This window comes from Podarcis muralis, chromosome 2 (assembly GCF_964188315.1).
Source record: "Podarcis muralis chromosome 2, rPodMur119.hap1.1, whole genome shotgun sequence".
NCBI classification, from domain to species: Eukaryota; Metazoa; Chordata; class Lepidosauria; order Squamata; family Lacertidae; genus Podarcis; species Podarcis muralis.
In genome coordinates, this window is record NC_135656.1 from 41,927,488 (window position 1) to 41,950,738 (window position 23,251).

At 41.8% G+C, this 23,251-nt stretch overlaps 1 protein-coding gene across 3 annotated transcripts in view; it reads right to left on the bottom strand.

Moving 5' to 3' along the window:
* DNAH9 (dynein axonemal heavy chain 9) overlaps positions 1-23,251 on the bottom strand; it is a 210,106-nt gene that overhangs the window by 109,235 nt on the left and 77,620 nt on the right. For all 3 annotated transcript variants that reach the window (XR_013391852.1, XM_077924329.1, XM_028717200.2), the window contains exons 39-48: positions 20,159-20,324; positions 19,222-19,324; positions 16,824-17,063; positions 10,939-11,100; positions 10,342-10,538; positions 7,244-7,406; positions 6,148-6,271; positions 4,051-4,193; positions 2,093-2,254; positions 1,646-1,879 (exon numbers count right to left, since the gene is read on the bottom strand). Coding sequence is in view for 2 of the 3 variants with exons in the window: in XM_077924329.1 (XP_077780455.1) it covers positions 1,646-1,879; positions 2,093-2,254; positions 4,051-4,193; positions 6,148-6,271; positions 7,244-7,406; positions 10,342-10,538; positions 10,939-11,100; positions 16,824-17,063; positions 19,222-19,324; positions 20,159-20,324 (1,694 nt within the window). In the remaining variant the exon portion in view is untranslated. The remainder of the gene's footprint in view (positions 1-1,645; positions 1,880-2,092; positions 2,255-4,050; positions 4,194-6,147; positions 6,272-7,243; positions 7,407-10,341; positions 10,539-10,938; positions 11,101-16,823; positions 17,064-19,221; positions 19,325-20,158; positions 20,325-23,251) is intronic.

A 23,251-nucleotide genomic window follows, 5' to 3' on the forward strand; every position in this document is an offset into this window, starting at 1 on the left:
GGAAGCCAGGGCTTTTTTTCAGGGGGAGCTCCCAGGAACTCAGTTCTGGCACTTCTCAAGTGGGCGCCATTGCCATTCTAAGAAAAGACACTAACTGATGTGGAAATATGGAGAACTAAATTTAAGATTGGGGGAAATGAGAAACTGAGAGAAACCAAAACTGACAGTTTCATAATTTTTTGTGGGCTGGAGTCCACTTCATGAGATACATGATAAACAACGCAGCTCTAAAAGATTCACAAAGTGGGGGTGGAATAACCACTGAGAATAGATTTCTGGGTGCACGTAGGACTTACAGGGCTCACAGCTGCTTGAGATATTTTCTCTGGCAGCCTGCCCCCAGCCCTTGGCATTTTCAGTATGCCAGCAGATGTTCATCGTTTTGCACGAGTGAACAAGTTTGTGGGTACAAAGAGCAACATGTGAACCTGGGCTTGCGGTTCATCCCCCACAAAAAACCCACAACTGGTAAGCCAAGAACAAAGCTTGGTTGTAGAAAAAGTAACTGATCATGTTAGATTAGAGGGGTAAATATTAAGAAGTCCTTCTTTGTCACCTGGTACCTTTTTACTAAATTTGTAACTCATTGAGGTGGCTCTCTCTCCTTCCCCCACCTTGCCAGATTCACATTGTCCTCTGTGGTCTGATATGATACTCAAGAATTTCTAGTCCCTTGCTCAATTTCATATACATTGGTTTATGTAGGTTTTATCCAAATGTAATGTTCGCAGTACAGTACTTGCCTCTACTTTGCAATGTGTCTCACTTGTACCAATGTTTTCTTTTTATAATGTTATGGTTTATATGTCATGGAATACAATATTCTATTGGGGGAGGAACTTTCAATAAATGTCTATTGCAAAAGGAAAAAGAACCAACTTTGAACTCATAGTTTGTCTGAAGTGAGGCAAACCAAGAGGCTGACTTTTCATGCAACTCTAAGGGAAACCACAGCTTAGCTTCCAGCAGTACCAGAAGAGGACCAAAACATCCACAATTTATTGCTTTGCATACACACATGCTTAACTTGTTCATGCTTAGCTGTGGTTTAGCTTAGTGCTGGGTCTTAATATCTTCCTTCTTCCAGGAGCATAACAGTTGCTTCAGGAAAAAGAACAAGACGATGTAGAGCAGGAATTGAATTCACCCTACGTTCTGGCACAGCTCCAGTTTTTTAATCAGCCCACAAGCCCATCCACCTCATTATCTGATCTGTGAAAGCAGCAGGGTGCAGTGCTTCTGGGAGGAAAGCACTTGGCTTGACAATGGCAGGGGTGAGGCAAACTGCCCTGTTAATGTATCACATACACACCCCAAATTCATTACAGATAGCAAACAACAATTTATATAAATCCAATTTATATATGTACAGCTGAAGGTAGTCCTCTTCGCACACGCACACACAGGCAAACAGCAGTCTAAGATACACAGTAATAGTAATACAGAAAAGACCCACACAGCCGACCCCGCACATATAATTGTTTGTTTCATATGTGCTTCTAAAAGGGTACAGGATGCCATAATAGAGAAGGAAGTCATTTGTATGTGAATGTGTGTGTGTAGATAGACAGATATTCTTTTCATCTCCGACCTTTACAATATTTGCATTACTTTGCATCCTACTTAGCAACAAAGGCCTCCTCACCTGTGCAGATGTGCTGCTAAGCTTCTGCAGGCCGTTCTCTAGCCGCTCCATTTTTGCTGTCAATTCTTTCTCCTTTTTAAGCAGCAAATTCTGATAGAGCTTAATCTGTTCCAAGAATGACTTGGGGGTGGTGTAGTTATAACGGCGTTCATTACTCAGGTAGGAACGGGACATTTCATTAATGCTGGTGTGCACATAAGCCATGAACTTGCTTATGGATTCCTTCACTGAAGCCTAAAAATAAGATGGAAGAGGAAATATTTTGAGCCAGATGGCTAAATGCCCCATGAACATGCCTGAAATAATATGGCAGCTTAGTTACCAAGCCTCACAACTACAGCAATGATATTCCAGAAGTTGTGTTATCTTCTCAAGGACCTCCTTGGGTTTTGAATCTCAGTAAAGGAAAGAAGTTATGTGGGAAGCAGTCCTCAAATAATTGCTTACCTCAATAGTTTCTGTCCCTTGCAAGAAGCGCAGGCTGACTGACTCCAGAGCTTCTCGGGGCCACTCATGGAACCAATCTATTGCTGTACAGTTAACAATGGCTGGGAACTTCCGACTACGAACTCTCAGCTTGTTCCCCACTGGGGAAAAGCAAAGAGCAACCTGGAGGAACAGAAAACAGATGCTGAGAAACTGAGAAAGCAAGATTTGAAGGAACAGGACTTTCAGCCATTTTGTGTTCAGTATTTGGTTGTAAAATGGTGACATTTGCTTTAGACCAGCCATGTCCAAAGTGTGTTTCGGAAGCCTAATCCTTTGGTTGGCCCTTTAGTCGGCCCTCACAGCCTTCACTTCATCAAATCTGGCCCTCTTTGAAAAAAGTTTGGACACCACTGCTTTAGACATTCCCCTGCACTGGGAGATCAAAAGCTCAGAGGAAGGTTAAAAACACAAGAGGAAGGTTTTGCTCAGGATGTTGTGCACAGGAAATTCAAAAGTTCAGTCTAGAGACAAGGTAGTTACGTGGAGAAAGAAATGTAATCAGAAAAACTTTTTAACTGATTGTACATAACTAATTGCACAAATTTTGTACAGATGACAATCTAGAAAATGTAGAAACAAAAATATGAAGAGCTGCAAGAGAGAGAAAGGGCCGAAATGCTTTAAGAGAGCCCAAGCTGTTAGAAGACAGCAGGAGAAACAAAGACCACAAACATACAGAATCTGTCCTGGTGGATGCAAATGGTTAAATATTAGTTTGATAAGGGGCACGGGTCTATAATAGATACAGCTGGATGTACTGATCTCTGTTTACTTTTTATTTGCTCTCTTGGGTATCTACTCAAGCTGTAAAATTTTATTTCCCCAACCAAAAAAACCTTTTAAAACTTGTTGCCTTACTAGAACCATAAGTAAAATCATTGTTTGGGGGGGGTGTTAACTAAGAGTTAATTGCCATATGACTCTACACAGTATAGGAGGTAGGTAACAAAAGGTTAAAGGACTATTTAGCAGAGGCAAACTGAGGGTAAGGTGTCAACCGGGTGGCAGCAATACACTTCTCAAGTAGAGAAGGATTTGTTTGACTGGTTTGATTTTGCCTCCCTTCTCTCACACAGTGCAGGCTACAGTCCATGCCAGTGAAAGTAGATAAACAGGTACCGGTGCAGCGGGAAGGTAAGCAAAGTTCCCATGCACTCTGGCACTCGTCACAGTCCTCCATGTGCGAGAAGCAGTTTAGTCATGTTGGCCACATGACCCAGAAAGCTGTCTGTGGACAAATGCTGGCTCCCTCAGCCTGAAAAGTGAGATGAGCACCATGCCCCATAGTCACCTTTGACTGGACTTAACCATCCAGGGGTCCTTCACCTTTTTTACCTTTACCATGCAGTAACACCACACAAAAGTGTTCCAGTGGTACGGCTTGTCCTTACGGCTTTCAAGCCATGCCAGAAGCTGACTTACAGCAAGTTCCAAAAAATGCATGGCACAGAACCACAGTTCAGAAACAGAAGGTATAATAATAATAATTTATTATTTATACCCCGCCCATCTGGCTGAGTTTCCCCAGCCACTCTGGGCGGCTTCCAATCAAGTGTTAAAAACAATACAGCATTAAATATTAAAAACTTCCCTAAACACTTATCTAATGAACACTTATCTAAGGGCTTTGCCACACAGTCATTCCCCTCCCCCACCCCCCCAAATACATGTGTGGTTCTTACTCGTGTTTTAGGTAGCATCCAGGCAATTTACCTTGATTTAATGTTTCTGTTGCAGGGATATCACATTTTCTTAGCACTCAAATGTGAATACATTTGGGAAGAAATTGCTTAGTAAATTTATTGCAAAAAGCCAGCCAACAGAATAGCTGTCGGAAGCGCAAGATCCTTTATTTTTCAAAGCATAACTGAAAAGCATCAGCAGGTGACTGGTCCTTGGGGACCACACAGTCCTACCTTGAGCTGCCGTCTAACTCTATCAATAAAGAATTTCCAACAGGCCTCCCTGGTGTCCATCAATCCTTGGGCTTTTACTTCATTTCTCATATTACCAATGATATTTTCAACTTCATCATCAGGAAAAAGATCAGGAATTTCTCCTGGAAACAAAGAAGTAATTTTACCCATTGTGATCTTTGCATCATTGGTAAAATGAATTCTGCACAGAGCAGAACATCTTCACACAGCTGTTGAGTGGGAAGGAGTCCAAAGCAAAGAGTTATAACCATACTAACAAGCCCACTTGATTTCGTCTCAATGGGCCCCTAGGTAAGCCCACAGGGACTAACCTTGCAGCTGAATTATTTCTACAGTAGGTATTTGATAAAATAGAAAGAGTACACCAAGAAGCACCTTGGGGCTGTTAGCACATCTCCCAAGATAAAGAAATAAAGCAAAGGAACAGAAGAAACAGTGAGGTGCAAACTGAAAATCAGCATTACAGAAAGAGCCATTTGTCATCATTCCACATCCTGGATGTAAATCGTTTCTTGCAGCCAAGGCGGAAACATCACCACCCAAAGTTACCAGTACGCCTATATACCAAATAGGCACCAAAGAGGCTATGTTTGTATTCTGACATTATGGAAAAGAGCACATTGGGTTCATGAGCTCTCTGGTGTGACCACATGGTAAAGACTGGGGCCCTTTGCTTCCGTTATCAGCTAACCCAATCACTCATTTCACCTGAATCAAGAACTTTTGTGCAGGAGGGAATCAAGCCAGGATCATAAATCACAGCCTGAGGTTGGCCATTTTGCCGAACTAACCACTCTTTGTCCGGATTCAGACATAATGAATAATCTTCCTCATGGCTGTGCTAGAGAGGACACATATTTTAGCATCATGTGAGAACCGGGCCTGTATATCTTTTTATCTTTCTAAAACATTCACATTCCTATTAAACATCAGAAAGAACTTTCTGATAGTAAATGCTATTTGACAGTGCAATGGATTCCCTTGGGAGGTTGTAGACTCTCCTTCATGGGGGGGGGCGTGTTAAGCAGAGGTTGGATGGCCATCTGTCATGGATGCTTTAGTTGAGATTCCTGCATTGCAGGGGCTGGACTAGATGGCCCTCTGGGTACCTTCCAATTCTCCAGTTCTAGGATTCTGCATCAGGCAACTTTCAACAATTAAAATCACAACAAAACAAACATATCACAACAGCAATATCACAAACCAACCAACAGTACAGCACAATAAAATTCTTAAAACACAGCTCAACATGTTGATAAAAGATAAAAACAGGAAGATGAGAGGGGGAAAGAATACATGGAGCATGCAAAGTCAGTAGGGGAGTAAAAATCTTCAGGGTTGTTAAATTTTTTCTAAAATAGCAGGAAAAATGCTATTGCTATCTGAAAGGAATGGGCCGTATGTTTAGGGACATAACAAAAACCCAGTCACCAGCTGATCTAAGCTGATCTGAGTGAGTCTTGAATATAGTCATGGCATCTACCATAGATGGCCTTATCCAGGGTTTGATCTAAAGAAGTCATCTCATTAACATAAGGACTTCCACTTGCACAACAGAGCTTCCCCTCTGTCTCCTCCCCCCCCCCTCCAATCTGCTCTGTGGTTTCCCCCCAACTCTATAGAGCAGATTGGAGGGGGTACAAGGAGAGGATAAGGAGGGGACAGCCTGATGAGGAAGCAGAAGACCTTATGGTAAAAGGATGAGTTAACTGGATGCAACTCATTGTGCTCACATTCCAAGAGTTTACTTCCAGGTAAGTAGGTAGCATTGTGAACGTGTGTGCACATCCGCATGAAAGATGGATTCTGAAATAGGAACAGGAAATCTGTGGCCTTCTAGATACTGTCAGACTCCAATTCCTTTTAGCTGGAGTCTGCAGGGCAATGATCAGGGATGGTACAGGTCATAGTCCAACACATCCAGAGGGCTCCCTCATTCCTGCTATAAAGAAAACTGTTCCTTGGAATAAAGTTGCAGCTGGATCTGATTTATGTGTGTTCTCTGGAAAACATTTCACAATTTTGATTTGCTCTTGGGTTTGTCAGCCTAAAAATTCAAACTGCCAAGATCCATACCTGAAGCAAGCAAGTCATTTACCAAAACTAAAAACCTCTCATCGGCCACTTGAGCGTCTGTCATGAGGAAGACGGTACCAACATTCTTTAGACCTGCTGTAATGTACTGTGCTGCCAGGTCTGCCTGCAGATACAAGAAAGGAAAAGGCATGTATACCGAAGCACCAAAAATTCGGCTATCTGCTATGAGGTGAAATTCCAACCATGCTGATGACTAAATTCAGAATTCAACCAAATATGCTGGTATGCCTGCAGAGTAAATTGCATACATTTTTAACCACATTGCAGATCCTACTGAGTATTGTTGTACACACATGAAACTGTGGGAAGGAAATATATAACCTCACATTCTATCCCAAGATACATAATATCAAAGCTCAGCATTATTGTCTGAGTCACAATAGTCATTAAAGTCTCCTTGCAAAGCTTTATTAGAAGATCAATAACTGGACAACACCACTACTCTGAATATTCACGTCTTCCTTATACATTCCTCTACAACACAGGTATTTAAAGAAAAAAAATAAATGTATAATTAAAATTCTCTTGTCATTCCATCTGCCATTCTATGACAAACTTTCCTTGATGACTGATCTTTCTTAAAACAGATTCAAATGTTCAGCAAGGATTTGCGGTTCCGCCCATGAGATTATACCACCACAGAAAGTGAGTATGGGGTGAATGCTTATTTAAATGTACACTGGAATTAAAAGCTCTCTACAAATGGAAGGTTTCCAGCCTAGGAACCTGATTAGGTTAGGAATAGGCAGGGAGAACTCAATTTAGGAACACTTTCAAACTAAAACTCTTCACATGCATTCTGAGGCAGCGCGGTTATATGGACCTTTATGTAACTTTGGATCAACTCTAATTGTCTTGAAACTACTGAAGTTATATCACTGGGTGGGATTCAACTAATGAGTCCCATCAGCCAAAGCCCTGTGCAAGAACATCTCCTTGTGAAACAGGGCTTTCAGCATAAGTGTTTCTTTTGCACAGAGCAATTTAAAACACATTAAATTCTGAACAGAGTCTTACTCTAAGCTAACAGATAAACTTAAGTTTATTTTCACCCCCACTTTTATGAGTTGCTCACCTTCAGGTCAGGAATCCCATAGCCTTTCCTCAAGGTGATTTGGAAGACCTCCAGTGAGCTAATGAAAGCTGCCAATCTCGTCAGGCTCTGCTTGCCACTTCCTCCCACACCAACCAGTAGCGCATTACCTCTGGGAGATTCCAGGATACGATTGATACGGCAGCTAAATAGGATGGTACACAACCACTCTGTATTAAAGTGTTTTTCCTCTGTGGTACATTTCAGTATATGGCATTAGGGGTATCTCCTGTTATACTCAGAACTAGGTTCAAAATTTCAACCCATTATGACACCTGAATAGAAACACCAGTAAATCTATACCCACTTAGTAGCATTCTGAGTCCTCTTTCATCACTTTTTCTGCCTCTTAAATGGGATTTATGTGCCTTTACACCTCTCCAGCATGGACTGAACCTAACTGCATTTTTTGGAAACACAACTATAACAATCTATGTAATCTAGTATGCTAATAAGCAGTTCAATTGCCAGTGCCTTTGGTTTACATATCTTGCGGAATCTGAATGAAACCAGAGTTCTTGCTTAATGAACTTATAATGGTTCTGGAACCAGCAGGAAGGCAGCGCAGAAGAGATACTTCCTGAGAGGTAGGAACTACCCACTAATTTCAAGCAGGTACTAACCCATCTAGGAATTTTCTCCTAGGCGCAAGAGGAGAACGTATTATCTCTATCCCCTTGCAAGCAAATCATTGCCATTCAGGCTAATGTCTCTGGACTATAATAGTTTAGGGTTTGAACACCGTAATAATCCATGATTAACTGAAAATAGAAGCTTTCCATTTTCACCTCCTCTTAGCCACACTAGAGGAGGAGAGGAGAGTATATGAGACCAGGCTTGTGCATGCAACCCAAATCACTGGGTGACAGAATAGGGAGCTACATTTGTTCACAGGCATGGAGGTGTGTTGCTGTATCGGTACATTCTAAGTATGATGTGATGTGGCCCGTGAAGTACAATCTGGCCTTGAAGGACATTGTTCTCTACACTGTCCTTGCATTTTGCTGCCTTATAGTCACTACAACGCCATGGTACATAGTAAACGTACCAGTAAATATCACAAAGAAATCATCACTTTCATTCATTTGGATTACACCCTCATTCTTGTAGTGCATGGCACCGATGATGTCTGGCTGCCTGCATACAAAGCCATTTGTTTTGCCTGGAGACGTGAACAAACCTTGACAAAGCCCAGCAATTATTAAAGTTATGAGCTTGCAAAGGAAGGGCTCAAAACCCTTTAGTGGTTAGTGAAGATGGATTTCAGCTTCTGAGCTACTGATTCAGCTATTAAAACTTAACTTCGCTTCTTGTATGTCTAACGTTCAATTCATACCTGCTAAGGGTAAAGGAGGTGTTTATTTATAACCCAGCTATCTGCCAAGGTACTCAAGGCTGCATTTATATGAGAGCTGATATGCAAAAACAAAAGCAACAAATGCAAGCAATAAAGCCAAATATCATAAAATAGATTGTGCTCTCTACAGAAAAGGAAATAAAATCAAATACAGTAAGAACAAGAAGGTGTTGGAGATTTAAAGAAAGGCACTCATATTAAAAGCCTATTTTCAAAGCGGCTAACAATGATCTTTATTTCTCTTGAAAACTTTTGCAGGAATGGATTTTGACGGGTCTCCTTAGACAAGGAATGTCAGAGGCCTGGAGCAGCCATCAAAAACGACCAGCATTGGGTCCCCACAGACCAGTCTAAATAAATGAATAACCTCTCATGATGAGGGAGCCATAATATAACAAGGGTCTGATCTGCAAATCTTTTGTGGGCAAGTTTACAGGATAAGACTTTTCCAGCTGTCCAGGACCTGGAATAAGAAGCAGGGGCCAAATCACTTGGCCGATTTTGTGGTCACCTCCTTCAATCCAAGCAACTTTTCATCTGCTAGGAAGCCGGTCATGTGGCCTATGCCTTCTGCCATTCAAGGCAAAAAAGAAGCAGCTACTAGAATGCAACATGAGATGGCAAATTCATCATTTTATATGGTTCATTTGTGCAAGTACCAGTAGCTTCTGCTACCGGTTTTTTTTTTTTTTTTGGCCAGGTTTAAAAGATAATAATAATAATAATAATAATAATAATAATAATAATAATAATTTATTATTTGTACCCCACCCATCTGGCTGGGTTTCCCCAGCCACTCTGGGCGGCTTCCCGTGAAAGGGGTCACGTGACTCTGACCTCAGTCACAACTTTCTGCTCTTCAAGGAAGAACAAGAACCCTTCATTCTCATCTCAGGCCAGGTTACAACCAGGGGGGGGGGCTGGCACCTGTCTGTAACATGCAGGGAGGCTCTGTGAGCGAACGTGGCAGCTTTCCTTTTACAAGCCTGACACACAACATCACTGCGGGTGCCTGCCTTTGTGCACTGAACACCAGGTCCTAGTACAGCCTGGTCGGCACGAAACTACTCAAGATAAAATGAGTAACCAAATGGAATAAAAGCACTGTGGCATGCAGAGCCACTACGATTGTATTAAACATCAAGGCCCTCTGGTGCGGGAAATAAAAGGACGCTACACTCCCCAGCACACAAAGGAGGCAAGCAGCAAGTTTTGTATGCATTGTTCGCTTTTGTGACAGTGATTGAATTTGTTGCCTGGAGTTGCAGAAACAGTTAGACTGCCCCTCCCGCCCCTTTCTAATGAAAGAAATATCATTTTGTAACAGCTGGGAGAGATGGGGTTTGTGTGTGATCTGACGTTCTGAAGCACATGCATTTGGGGCAGTCTCAGCATCCTTGCTTCTCGAACAACTAAAATCAAAGCCCATAGGCAACTGGAAAACCACTCACTGCAAGTATCAAACCACCCTCAACAAATATATTTATAAGTGTCTTTTTCTTATCCTGCTGTTTATATAATGTGGCCTTCCTGAAGCCCCAGATTGACAAGCAATAACATTTTAGTATCCGTTGTCCAAACAAAGAACTTGAATATTGTTTTTCAAAAGCCTTTTGTCCACCCGTCTCCCCACCACTTTGAGGTGAGTTTGCAGACACACTACCATGCCCATCCCCAAGCGAGAGAAAGCTCACAAGCACTCCAAACAAAACACCCCCCTTACACATGGCACATGGCATCTTCAAACAGCACCAGGTTCATGGTAGAGTTGACCTCGTTGTGATTCTCTAAGGCTTCCACCAGAATCTGATTAAGTGATTCCCAGCTCTGAACAGGCATGTACTTGGGCTCTCCAATGCCTTTTACAAAATGGCAAAACATGTTCATCTTCCTAGCCTGTTCCAAGGTGTCCTCTATTTCCTAATGAGAAAGAACAAAGACACACAATGTTCGGTTTCAGAAAAGATGAAACCCATCCAAATCCAGCAAAACAAACAAAAAACAAGCAAATAGAAATGCTCTATCTGTTGCCTGTTGGGGGGGGGGATAAAAAAATTAAAAAAAATGCTTATGACCAGGCTCTCACCCCACCCCCTGCTTTCAGACACAGCACAGTTCACCTCCCTTTTACAATTCAGTGTAATGGTCCATTCTGTGTGATGGTTACTTGGACACAGAGACACTCAAATAACATGATGCTTATCCAGGTCAAAGATTCTGTTCCCACGATGGAGGAGAAAACAGGCATACCACCCTCTTCATCACTCCACATATGACTTTTGCTTCAGGTAAGTGACTGAAATGGGCCTGCATCACTTACATCGTAGAACTTCTTCACCGTCTCTGTCTGCAGTTTATCAAAGAGGACAAAGTCCTTTTCATCAACCATCTTATCCCGGTAAACACGACTGGATTCATGCAAGTACAGCTTTACTAAGTCATGCGGAGCCTTCAAACACTCAGGAGTTGAAAACAGAATACCCTGGAAGCAAAGAGATGCATATGAAATACAGATCATTTTTGGCACGGATGCAGAGCTGCAGGTCTAGCTGTGAAAGCAAAGTGAGAAATTCAAATGGCAGCTTGTGCAATTGCCATGTTCGGGAAAGTGTCAGTCCCACTTTATTCCATGCAATGAGGTTCTTGTTTTGCATGACACAGGCTACCTCGCAACCCCTTCCTATCATTTCAGGCTGAGTTCTGTGGATGCTAGCCTGCTCACAACTAAAATCACAAAGCAACACATGCACAAGATCTGTGTGCTAAAAGGAACAAACACTTCCCCACGCCACTGCCATCTTTCTTGATCAATTAGACTTGCTGTTCCACAGACAGTGAAAGAGTGAAAGGACATGACTCTGAATGCTGCAAGGCAACCTGTTTATTGAGCCTCCATCCTGATTTGTTTGCAGTGAAGTTATATAATGTTATGCAACCTGAATTTGTTCATTGTAACCTGCTAAATAGCAACAATCTGAAAGCAACCCCAGTCATTTGACCCTTCTTATCACAAAAACAAAAGGCATTTTAACTTAAGTGTGCTAAGGGGTAATAAGCCCACATGAAGTTATATTGTGTGCATACTCTAGCTCAAGTTGCCCCTTAGGAACAAGTTGTATGAGAACAAAATAAAAAGAGAGAGAGAATGTTGTTCCCACAAGAAGAATAGCCCATTTCAAAACCTTAAGCTTTCCAGAAGAGAAGATTGACCGTATTCTATTAGATCCACCCCAAACCTAATCCTATCATGAATTATGCACAGATGCAACCTCTGATTTTAGTAGGATTCACACCCACTAACTTGTTACACCAATTAGGATAACAACAAAAGTATAAAGTTGCAATTATCGGTAATTGTATTCATTGTTCAGGAACCTCCCAATGCTGTCCTGATTTAACTTGTAGCAGACAACAAAAATGGAGGCCACACAAACTACCACATACGCAACCATTTCCTGCAGACAATGCCATTCACATTTCTGCAGGACAAAAGCAGCTTGGGAATAAAACTGGATGGTTTTTTAAAAACTGACTTTAATCAGGCAGATATTGCCTCAAGAAAACATTAATTTCTGCCAGGTAATTGTGGCATGTTTATGACACCTTCTAAAAATGCATATGGAAGTGTCTCTTTCAAATAGAAATCCTTTTTAACAAAGTCCATTAGCAATATCTATGGGTCTGGTGACATTAAATTTAAAAGAAAACCTCTACTGAGTTATTCAGAAATTCTAAGATGCACTTAAAAGTAATTGAAAATGCCTTGCTTCTTCCAGCTATTCCACATTTTGAAGTTTGAGCACAAATGGACATGCATTCCTTCAACTAAAATGCGGTTAAAAACAACAGCCTGGCAGCCTTACTCTCTCTCTCTCTCTCTCTCTCTCTCTCTCTCTATATATATATATATATATAAGAATGTCGTAGCAAGAACAATCCTTGAAAATAACAAGGATGATTAGATTTCCTTGAGGACAGACCACATCCTTTTTTAGTCTGTAACAAACCAATTTAATGTCCATAGCGTGCCACACACTCAACACAGATATGAATGGCAAGAATAAGAATATCCAGTGAAGAACAGATAACATTTTCTTAACAAATCTACAACTATATCCAGTATTCTATTTCTTAAAAGAGGTGCCACAAAACTGCTCCCTCTGACCTGAAACATTTGCCCTAATCCAAATTATTTTGGGATCAGATGTAAGGGAAAGACACTCTCAGTATGTTCAGTGGCACTCTGTTCTTTAAGTACGCTTTGGAGCTAAGCCCGGCAAAGCTTTGTTTCACTACATCCTGAACACTATACAAATTCCCAAAGAAACCAATAACAAATTCTACACTCCATGCCTTCAACTCCTTTCCAGAGATATTTTTATTGCAAACCAAACCCTATCAACCAAGATAAACCTTTACTGCTCTCAACAAAATCCCTTAAAAAAACCCTGCCCGATACATATTTTAGAATAGGTCATTCCAATCTATGCTACATGGAGGGAGTAACCAGTCCTACCTGGGTATTATTATTATTTTTTAGAAACCAAACAAATATTGTGAATTTTAAATGGATGGTGCAATTTGTAGGTTTAGACCCATCACACCAAAAACCAGGTGAAGTCACCGCCATCTTGATTCAGGTGCGCTAGTGAAAGTTATTGTGTGGGCTTCCACTTGCTGGACTGGTGATCTGAATATAGCATGATATGGCCAAGCTGCCATTGTACTAGTCAATGGTTTTGTTCCTTTCGCAGACTTTTTCAGCCTGGCCAAAGAAAAGTTGTCCAGAGTCGCAATCTCACTTAAGTGAGCTTCCAGGGCATTAACATTCCACTGCACATCCTCTCCAGGCGTGAACTAGAGAAACTGATTAAGAGATACAGCTGGGATAAGGCTTCACCAGAGAGTAAACTTCAGCAATAGCTTAGCGAGTGGTATAATAACAATTAGTCCGGGGAGCAATACAATTTGAGCAGTGAAGCTGGGTAATATGGTAATTATGCACAGTAAGAAATAATTTTTGCACTTCCACCGTGCTTTGGAGCAACATCAAAGAGCAAAGATAGTGCTGAAGTTTTTTACTTCTGCAGAGCAGAGATGCCTCCATACGGATCCCACGTTTTTAAACAAAAGAGAACCTCATAGCATGGATTTGGGCTGTCAAATCTGCTGGAAACAAGAGCTTCCACCTTCACCCCAAAGATGTTAAGACCTTTAAAAACTTTTTGAAAGCTTCAGCTGGCACAGAATACAGTAGCCAAGTTATTTTTTTTAAGAGGTCAATCATAAGAAAGGGGAAAACATGGCAGATTAAACAGCTTTAAAATATCACATAGCTGTTAACCGTAGGGCGCTCCCTCACAGCAACAATGACCTTTACAGCTCCATATGGTCTGTATTCCTCAAGCAACACCTTCTCCTGTATGAACCTCCCACAACTGCTAAGACACCCACATGAGCTTCTGTGCTCACAGAACAGGGCTTTCTCTGTTGCAGCATGTCAGGTGCTGATGTGGTTGCTCGGGAGCAAACAGGCAAGACTCCAACCTGGCTTTTCTAGGCTTTATTATCTGTACAAACTATTTACAGTGCAGAGTGTTGCAAGTCCATGTCTGCTCAGTCGCTAGCAGAATCTGGGAGTGGGTGGTCCTTATACCTTCCCCAGGATAACAGCCGTGTGACCCTCAACTTTCTCCTCCCCTCTCTGCGCCAAAGACTACTGCGCAGAACAGGCACTGCCAAAGGGGGACTTGCCTCCCCTCCGCTTTGCTCAGGCTTGATGTTGCGGCTCTCCCTAGCATCTTCTGATCCTTGCACCCCCTCCCCACTGGAGGTGTGGCTTCCCTCCTCGCCAGAGGAAGAACTACTTCGTAAGATCTTCAGAGGCTCCCTGTAATACAACTGCTCTTCCACCTCTCGCCTCTGAGCTGATGGCAGTTCCCTGACACAGCACCATGATCATACACTGTGCTTCTAAGGCCAAGTGCCCTGCTCTGTCTTTTTTTACTCTGAAATATCTAAAGACAACCTTCCAGTATCCTCAAACTTTCCTGTTTAATGACTGGTGCAAACTGTGGTCTATATTATTTCTTATGTTTATGCTCAGTTGCTGCTGCTGCTTGGCCTTGTTTTAATCATTTACACTGCCATTGTCACACATCATTTTCTTTATTTTTTAAACAGGAAATGGTATAGAAGTGACATAAATATACCTGTGGCTACTACATCATTCAAGAGAAGAAAAAGGGGGAAAGGGTAACAACATGCTTACAAGCTTGCCTTGCACTGATTTCCATTGTACCATCCAAGTGAGCAATCTGGACAGATGCATAATACAGTGTGCATATGACAAAGGTCTCAATTCAGCACAGTTTTCTATTTCAGATAAGCTGAGATATCAGACCACACACCTGTATCATGGATTTCACCATACAAAGTTTCTTTCAGCCTAGATGTCATAGGCAAAGCAGGAGCGGTTTTGTAGTAAAATTTAAAAACAACCATACCAAGTACACAAGAGTCACAGAAAGCAAGAGCACCCATATATTTCACTCTCACTTTATAAATTACCCAAGGACTGTTATTTTATAGGTGTCAGAAATCTGCCAGGAGCAGATTATATATGGGGAAGTCTCACTGACTTCAACAGGGCCAAGAGGACACGAGAATGGCAGCAGCCAAGTTCTATAATAAACTTTCTCAATTCTTTGCTTTTACAAAGAAACATTAATTTTCTCTCTCCTTTTCTCTCTCTCCTTTTCTCTCTCTCTCACACATCTATATAATACTGCTGACAATCAGGTGTGCAAAATGCAACACCCATCTGGAAGGTTTCCTTTATGCTCTCAGTGATTTCTGTTCCTGGTAATTTGAAACTTGTCAACTAAAGTAACTAAGTCTGGCTATTTTATCAGATTGGGGATGGTTTCAAGGAGGAGGAGGAGGAACCTTATGCAACCAACTTTGCTCACACACAAACCATCTTTCAGCTCCTGCCGATAGTAATAAATACACAGTGGCCCTTTGATTACTTCACACAAAACGTGCCTTTTTGCAATAAAATCCAGCAAACCCTTTTCATACAGGAAATACGCATAACTTGGTGGTAATTATTCAAAGTAATTATTGTTTAAATTCTGATCTGCCTTACTCGGTTTGTAGCCATCCACAGAGATGGTGCTGTATGAGAGATATATGGATGTAGCAGTTAATTAATACAGAAATATGAGAAAATAATGAACAAATGTATTTCTGGGATACAGCACAAAAGGAAGTCAGTTTACTCATGTACTAATGTACTATGAAGCAACAGATATGCAAAAAAAATGCCACAGCGTGCTTGAACTGAGCAGGCTGCTGACTATCAGTCCTTGGATTTGCATGCATTTTGTGTAAGATGCACTTGAATTGTGAACATCTCAAGTAACCTGAAAAACAGCTGTTGTAAGAGCAACCCTCAAGTGTCCTCAATACTGAAAGCCATTAAACACTGAACCACTTGATTTCTTTCCTAAGATAAAGGAGATGTTAAAGGGCCACTACATTTTTGCATTTGCATCAACATTAGCAGTTAAAAGGGAGTTTCTGGTGTCTAACGCCAAGCAAATTGCAAAACAGGAAGCGATAGCCTCAAACCAATTTTAGCATTATGTTCTTTCCAGAATGAAAATGAAAGCCACTTCATGCAACTAGGTAGAAAGACAATCAGAGCTTCTTATGACACAAGCACATTTATTGTTAATTATTTTAAAAAAAAAAAGCCTTCTAGTTTACAGTCTCTGCAACATGACAACAACGCCGCAGAAAGCAAAGTGTGGTTTCCAGCATTCTCAGGAAAGGATCGAACAATGTATAAGGCAACTGCAGGACTGAAAAGTTGGAATAAAGCATAACTGTGCGGCATATAACCAAAACAGTTTGTCTGTGTATATGTGAGCAAAATCCACTTGTCAGTCTCCAGTAAGTGAAGTGTCACCTTGGGCCTCTACACACATTTGGGGAAGACAAGACCCCTTTGATCACCGTGTATCCCATTTAATCCTAGGAAGGACAAACAATATCTCATGGCCTCTGCATCAGGCATACATTATATGCTATGGCATGTCATGGTTCTATACAGCATCAACATCACTCCTTTTCAATTCTAATTTCAAAGTTTAATTTAGCTAAGGGAGCACACAGCTCCCAACTGGAAGAGCTACTTACTTGGAAGACATTGGACAAATCTCTCAGGTTGAAGTTGTAATGAAATTTGATAGCTGTTGGCAGGAATGTTGCCGCCACTTTCACGTGCAGGGCAAGAGCCAGACTTATTAACTGCTGTGATGATTTCTGTAAAGCCACAGAGAAGTTCCCCCGCTTCAGGTGCTGAGTTAGGATGGTGCTGTAAATCGTGGACAGAGCATCTGACCCAGGGAATGAGAGAGCAAACACACTGAAGTGGCGCTGCATAAAGGAAAACACAATACAGACTAGTAGGTATTGCATGTAACAGAAATAGGATGGGTTTGGGCAGAATCACTTTCACTGGCGCAACTTTTCCCTTGACCTGATAATAGCAAATGCCTGAGAGTTTTCATACACCTGTCTCCAAAGGGAAGAATCATCAATCACACCCAGTGGGCCACAGACAACTACTCAAGTGAAACTCATAAATAAAACACGGATAGAGATGGTGATGCTGGATCATAGGCCCAAGGCCACATGTAGAGCAGTGCTTGACCTATATTGCACACCTCATTCTTCCTAACTCCCAGATGCTGGAAACTGGGAAATCTGCCTACCAGGAAAATAATGGCATCACTAGATAATTCTAAGCTAACTTCCTGCTACAAGACTACTACTACTACAACAACTGCTGCAAAGGACATGGTTGGTGCTGTGGTCTACACCACTGAGCCTCTTGGGCTTGCTGATTGGAAGGTCGGCAGTTCGAATTCATTTAACAGGATGAGCTCCTGTTGCTCTGTCCCAGCTTCTGTCAACCTAGCAGTTCAAAAGAACACCAGTGCACATAGATAAATAGGTACAGCTGCAGCGGGAAGGTAAATGGCGTTTCTGTGCACTCTGGCTTCCATCACAGTGTCCCGTTGCACCAGAAGCAGTTTAGTCATGCTGGCCACATGACCCGGAAAGCTGTCTGTGGACAACTGCCAGCTCCCTCGGCCTTAAAAGCGAAATGAGCATCGCACCCCATAGTCGCCTTTGACTGGACTTAACCATCCAGGGGTCCTTTACTACAAGAGGGCAAAGCATTTGACGTGACACTTAAAACAGTAGCAGCACTTGTACTATTAAATAAAGTACTGCTTTAAGAATGTTGAAATCTGCCCCTATCCATTATTACAGAAATCCAAACAACTCTGCAAGATATCTAAGTATATTCCTCCTGCGTTGCAACTTAAGAATAGGGAAGGCTGTGGTTGCAAGACAGTGGCTTTTGCCGTAGACCATCTTGGTCTTTGAACAAGGAATTTTCCAGCTAATGCAATAGGCACTGAACTATGCCAGTTTTCAGGTGCCTTATCCCTCTCCCTAAAATAAAAAAAATCAAAGTCACACTTTTAAATTACCAAAGTAACAGAAAGGTTAGAAAGGTCCTGTGATTCTTCTTGTAAAGGATATTTGCCAAGCAATTAGCATATAATCCCACTACAACAGGACACCCACTGCAACCTATCACTTGGCTTCCTAGTGTTTACATGGCAAAAAGCCAATTTCATCTGTGAATTCTACAAGACTCTTCATACCCCAAAAGCTCCAGCCCTTTCAATATGGGCTTTTTAATCAGGGATATGGGCTAGATGAAAATGCTTGATGAATTATATGTTAGAAAGTAGAAGAAGAAAGTAGAAGCCACTGAAAAAGAAACAATGCTGTTCAAAGTTCCAGCAAAACAAACAGAATTACGTACTCCAGTGTATGCCTTGAAAAGAGTTTGCCACTGTCCTTGGTTCTGAAATATCATTATATTAGAACTGTATTATGAAATCAGATTCCAACACATGGGATGCAATATAAGATTTTCTGATGTTTAAAAACAGCAAAGCACTGATGGGGGTATGAATGGGCTCTACACAGGGAAGTTGGTACTAAAAATAAAATAAAGCTGATCGGAAGGTCAGCAGTTCAAGTCCCCGCGACGGGGTGAGCTCCTGTTGCTTGGTCCCTCCTCCTGCCAACCTAGCAGTTCAAAAGCACATCAAAGTGCAAGTAGATAAATAGGTACCGCTCTGGTGGGAAGGTAAATGGTGTTTCCATGAGCTGCTCTGGTTCGCCAGAAGCGGCTTAGTCATGCTGGCCACATGACCCGGAAGCTCCCTTGGCCAATAAAGTGAGATGAGCACCGCAACCCCAGAGTCATCTGTGACTGGACCTAACTGTCAGGGGTCCCTTTATCTTTTAAGTTCAGTACATCTTACACCCCACTTTCTTCTCATATCCAGAAAAAAACTAAGTTTTACTTCAAAGTTTTCATTTCTTAAAGTTTGTCTTCAAATGGAGACCATCTAGGATAGCTTGCAAACAAATGAGAGTGTTAATCCTTCCAAAGACTGAGTGAACCCAACAGCGGCTTTCTCCTTGCCAGGTGAACAAGCAATACCTGCAAGCGTGGGTTGATAGTGAAGCTGCCTGCTGTGGGATTCATGCACGACACGTACTGCACATTCATGATCTCCTTCAGGGACAGCTTGTTTCTGTCATACCTTTGCCAGAAGAAGAAAAAAGAAAAGAATGCATCACCCTAATCACATCCTATTAGTGACAAACAAACAGCAGTGTGCCTGCCGGACTTTGCCAAGTCTCAAGCAGCATGTCAGATGTGCACTGGGCACCTGCTGTATCCCAGCTGCTTTCAATTAATATTCCAACAGAGGTTGCACAATATTGGGGAATGAGGCTAGGATTCGCATATGTCTGCATAACATCTAGCACAGCAGGGACTCTATATTGGGGAGAGTATCAGACTTCCTTTACTGTATTTACAGGCAATGCTCTAGGACAGGGGTCAGCAACCTGCAGCCCATGGGCCACAAGCGGCCCACAGGGGCAGTTTAACCAGCCCACAAGCTGCCCCCAAACTGAGCCGCCCGCTTGGCGAATCCCCGCATGTTGTGCTAAAGCAGCGTGGCGCTGGGACTTGCTTCTGTGGTGCTGGAAATCACGTCTGCGCACGCCCAGACACCAGATATCATGTCTGCACATGCCCAGACAACGGAAATCATGTCTGCGCATGCCCAGAGGCCAGAAATCATGCTCACACATGTGCGCAATCCAGCCCACAGAGAGATCTCCGCAGGACTTGACCAGCCCAGGCAGGTAAAACCTTGCTGACCCCTGCTCTAGGGCATGATGAGTGGGATAGAAATTCAGCAGATAAATACTAATAAATTAGCCCAAAGCCAAACTTGAGAGAAATACACATATAACATATATCTTTTAAGAGCGTCTGAAAGTGATAGGGAAACAGAACAGAATTATGGCTAAACACATGCCAAAGTGACAAGGACTGTAAATAGAGATATCTATCCCTATTTTACCAGTGCCCATAGTCCAGATGTTGCCGAATCAGTGTATGAGGCTGGACTGTTCCGTAAGTGTCTACTTCAGGCATATTCATGTCGTCGATGAAGTAGATAAGCTTCTTGGTGCCAGGAGGGCCGTAATTCCTTCCTGCCTTTTTATCGAGCGGCTTCTCGAGAACAGCTGTGAAGAAACAAAGGTTCGGAGTTTTCAAAAGTGTTCTTTCCAACACTGTGATACTAATCCATAATATGAACTGTAAGGCAGCAAGAAAGTGGTGACTCCCTTTGATGAGGAACCATACCCCTGGTGCCTGTACAGGTATGTGGTAAAAGTGGTGTGCCACATTAAAATTATTTACAGAAACAAGAGAATGAAGATGAGAAAGGCTGATGAAAGGATTGCAATGGCTGGGGTTTAGCAGACTGGCAAGGCAAAAAGAGAAAAAATGTTAGGCAGAACCTAAAACAGGAATAAGAAATCTACAACCTTCCAGATATTGTTAGACTCCATCTCCCAACACCTGAACCTTGGCCAATGTAGACCAGCAACATCTGGAGGGTTGTACATCCTTGGTTTAAGTTAGGAGTGACTGAATATGGGAAAAGAAAGAAGAATAAAATGTCTCATCCAGAGTTGTATCCAAGCTAACGCTGAACAACACAACCTACCAGCGTAAGGATTTCTACTTGTGCACTGGAACCTCCCCCTTCTCCTCCCCCTGAATGGTCCCCTAAACCAGTTCTATGAGTTCCCCCAACCCTCTGGATTTGGGTAGGATTCAGAGCACACACTTGGGTGAGGAGTAGAGGAAGTTATGTGGTGCTAGTGGAAATCTTTGCACTGACAGGAATATGTGTGGTGTGGTGTTTTGTTGTTTTTTAATACCACCCTCAAACTGCAATCCTTAGGAGATGAATCAAAAGGGACATGATCATGGTAGAGAGAAAATAAAGAGGGGAGACACACAAGTCACTTCTGCTGACAGAAAGTTTAAGATGCCACATCTCTAATGGAATACAGGGGTGTGGGATTTCACCCTGCACATATTTAAGCAATACTTGGGCTGGAGGAGGGAATTTGCAGTACTGGCATATACTGAAATATACAATGCAATGATGTGATATCATACATTTTCCTTACTGGGTGCTAAGGAAAGAAGAGAAGGGGAACTCTATGCAGAGCTGCTGTTTTTTGACAGAGGCTCCAGAATCAGCATCATGTTTAGACCCAATATTGGGCAGCAGTCTTAGATGCAACCAGTTCTGGCTCCCAGGAGAGTGTTTTAAATGTGGCATGCATGTTTCTCGGGGGGGGGAAATGATTTTTGTTTGCATCTGCAAAAAAAAGTGAAGCAGCCTGTAGCATTGGATAAAGACCAAAAGGTAGAATAAAGACCAAAAAACTGAGATAAAATGCCCACTAAAATTAGTCAATAAAACACTTTTGGCAGCACAGTTGTATTTTTCAATGTGTAATGGTTCTACGGTGCAGATCATAATTCATCCAAGATATTGATCTATTTATCCTTGGCCCCTGAACCATATTTTGGCTTATCAGAAACAATGAGGAGTCACTCACAAGAAGAAAGCCATTGTGTGTTGTGGCAAACCATTTATAGGGGTCCTAGAAGATATCGATCAGAACTGTCAAGCAGGTTTCTCTCAAAAGCTTGGAATGCAACCCTATTTTTTCGGTAAGAAGATGACCAAGTTACACGCTTCGGTATTTGGACATCTATATGCATGCTTATTACCCATGCTTATTATTGTCTGGAGCCGTGCAAGGAATATTTGAATTAAAAGCTAATCAGCTGAATACATGAGAGATTAACCTGTGCAAATATTGCACAAAACCAAGTGATCAAGACTGCTAAGCTAGAACGAAGGGCTAGTTTGGCCTGAGAAACATTAATCAAACTGAAGCCTTTGTCGCAGAAAGGTAACACTTCGTCCAAAGTGAAATTGGAAATTGTACAATACAAGCTTCTTACTAGTCATCGCTCAAACATGCTCAATCTTACACATGGACAATAGGAACAGAAAACAGCTTGATGTCAAGGTAAGGTGCCACGGGCAAATTAGAGGTTTATGTAGATGGACAGAGGAAAATCATCCAAATGAATACCACAATTTCTTTTGCACAGTGCAACAAGGCATAAACAAGTCCTTTCTTCAAATCACTGAACTTATGGCATTCAACAGTAAGCAACAGTCATGATTCCTCTTGCATTGTTTATGGTCTGAAATACAGTCTTCGGCTAAGGGGGACATTTTTGGCTAAGGTGCCCATATTGTGTGAATAATCCCTGGCTGGGAAGACCAGGACAAATTGTTAAGAAAAGAAAGAGTAGGGTTAAAAGGAAGTGGTCTCACTAGAATAGGATTTGCTTCTGGGAGGACTATGCAAGAAGGCAGTGTGCCAGATGGTAATAATAAGTTCTTAGCTCCTTTTATTTGCCCCCTCCTGCCCTGCATTTGGTACACAACAGAAATATCTGGATGTGTACTCTTTTAAAAAAAATCAATGTTTTATGACAACAAACTGATGTTTTAAAAGGTGCCAAGGTTTGCTTCTCCCGCGTTTTCATCTCTCTAGGCAAATTGCTTTGCCAAAAGAATCACTATCATGGCAACTTCACATATTCGTTCTTTGACATAGTAATCGCTGTGCCACCAAAAGCATGAACATTTTAATGTATGTGCAACAGTACAAGTATTTACCCTGAGTGCAAATATCAAGAAGCAGGTGCATGTATCAACATATCTATGTTGAACAAGATATTTGCACTGGCTTATATACATTACAAGGTACAAACTGCTAATTTTCTATTGCCTTATTAAAAAACAACTGGCAGTTCTTAGTAGCCTTTCATCATAGTAGCAAAGCCTGCAAGAATGTTTTCAAAGATCAGCATCTTGCAATTGACAATGAACTTCTCAACAATCACCAAGCTATTAAGGGCGTGCTATCATTTGCTTTTCACTAAACTGATCACATATTTGCAGGTTATTAAAAATGCTTTTTGTTTTGTATTTAGCATCCACTGCTAAGAATTCATCTCATCTTGACAGTTTGTGGCACAGAAAGATCCTGAAATGATGGGTGCA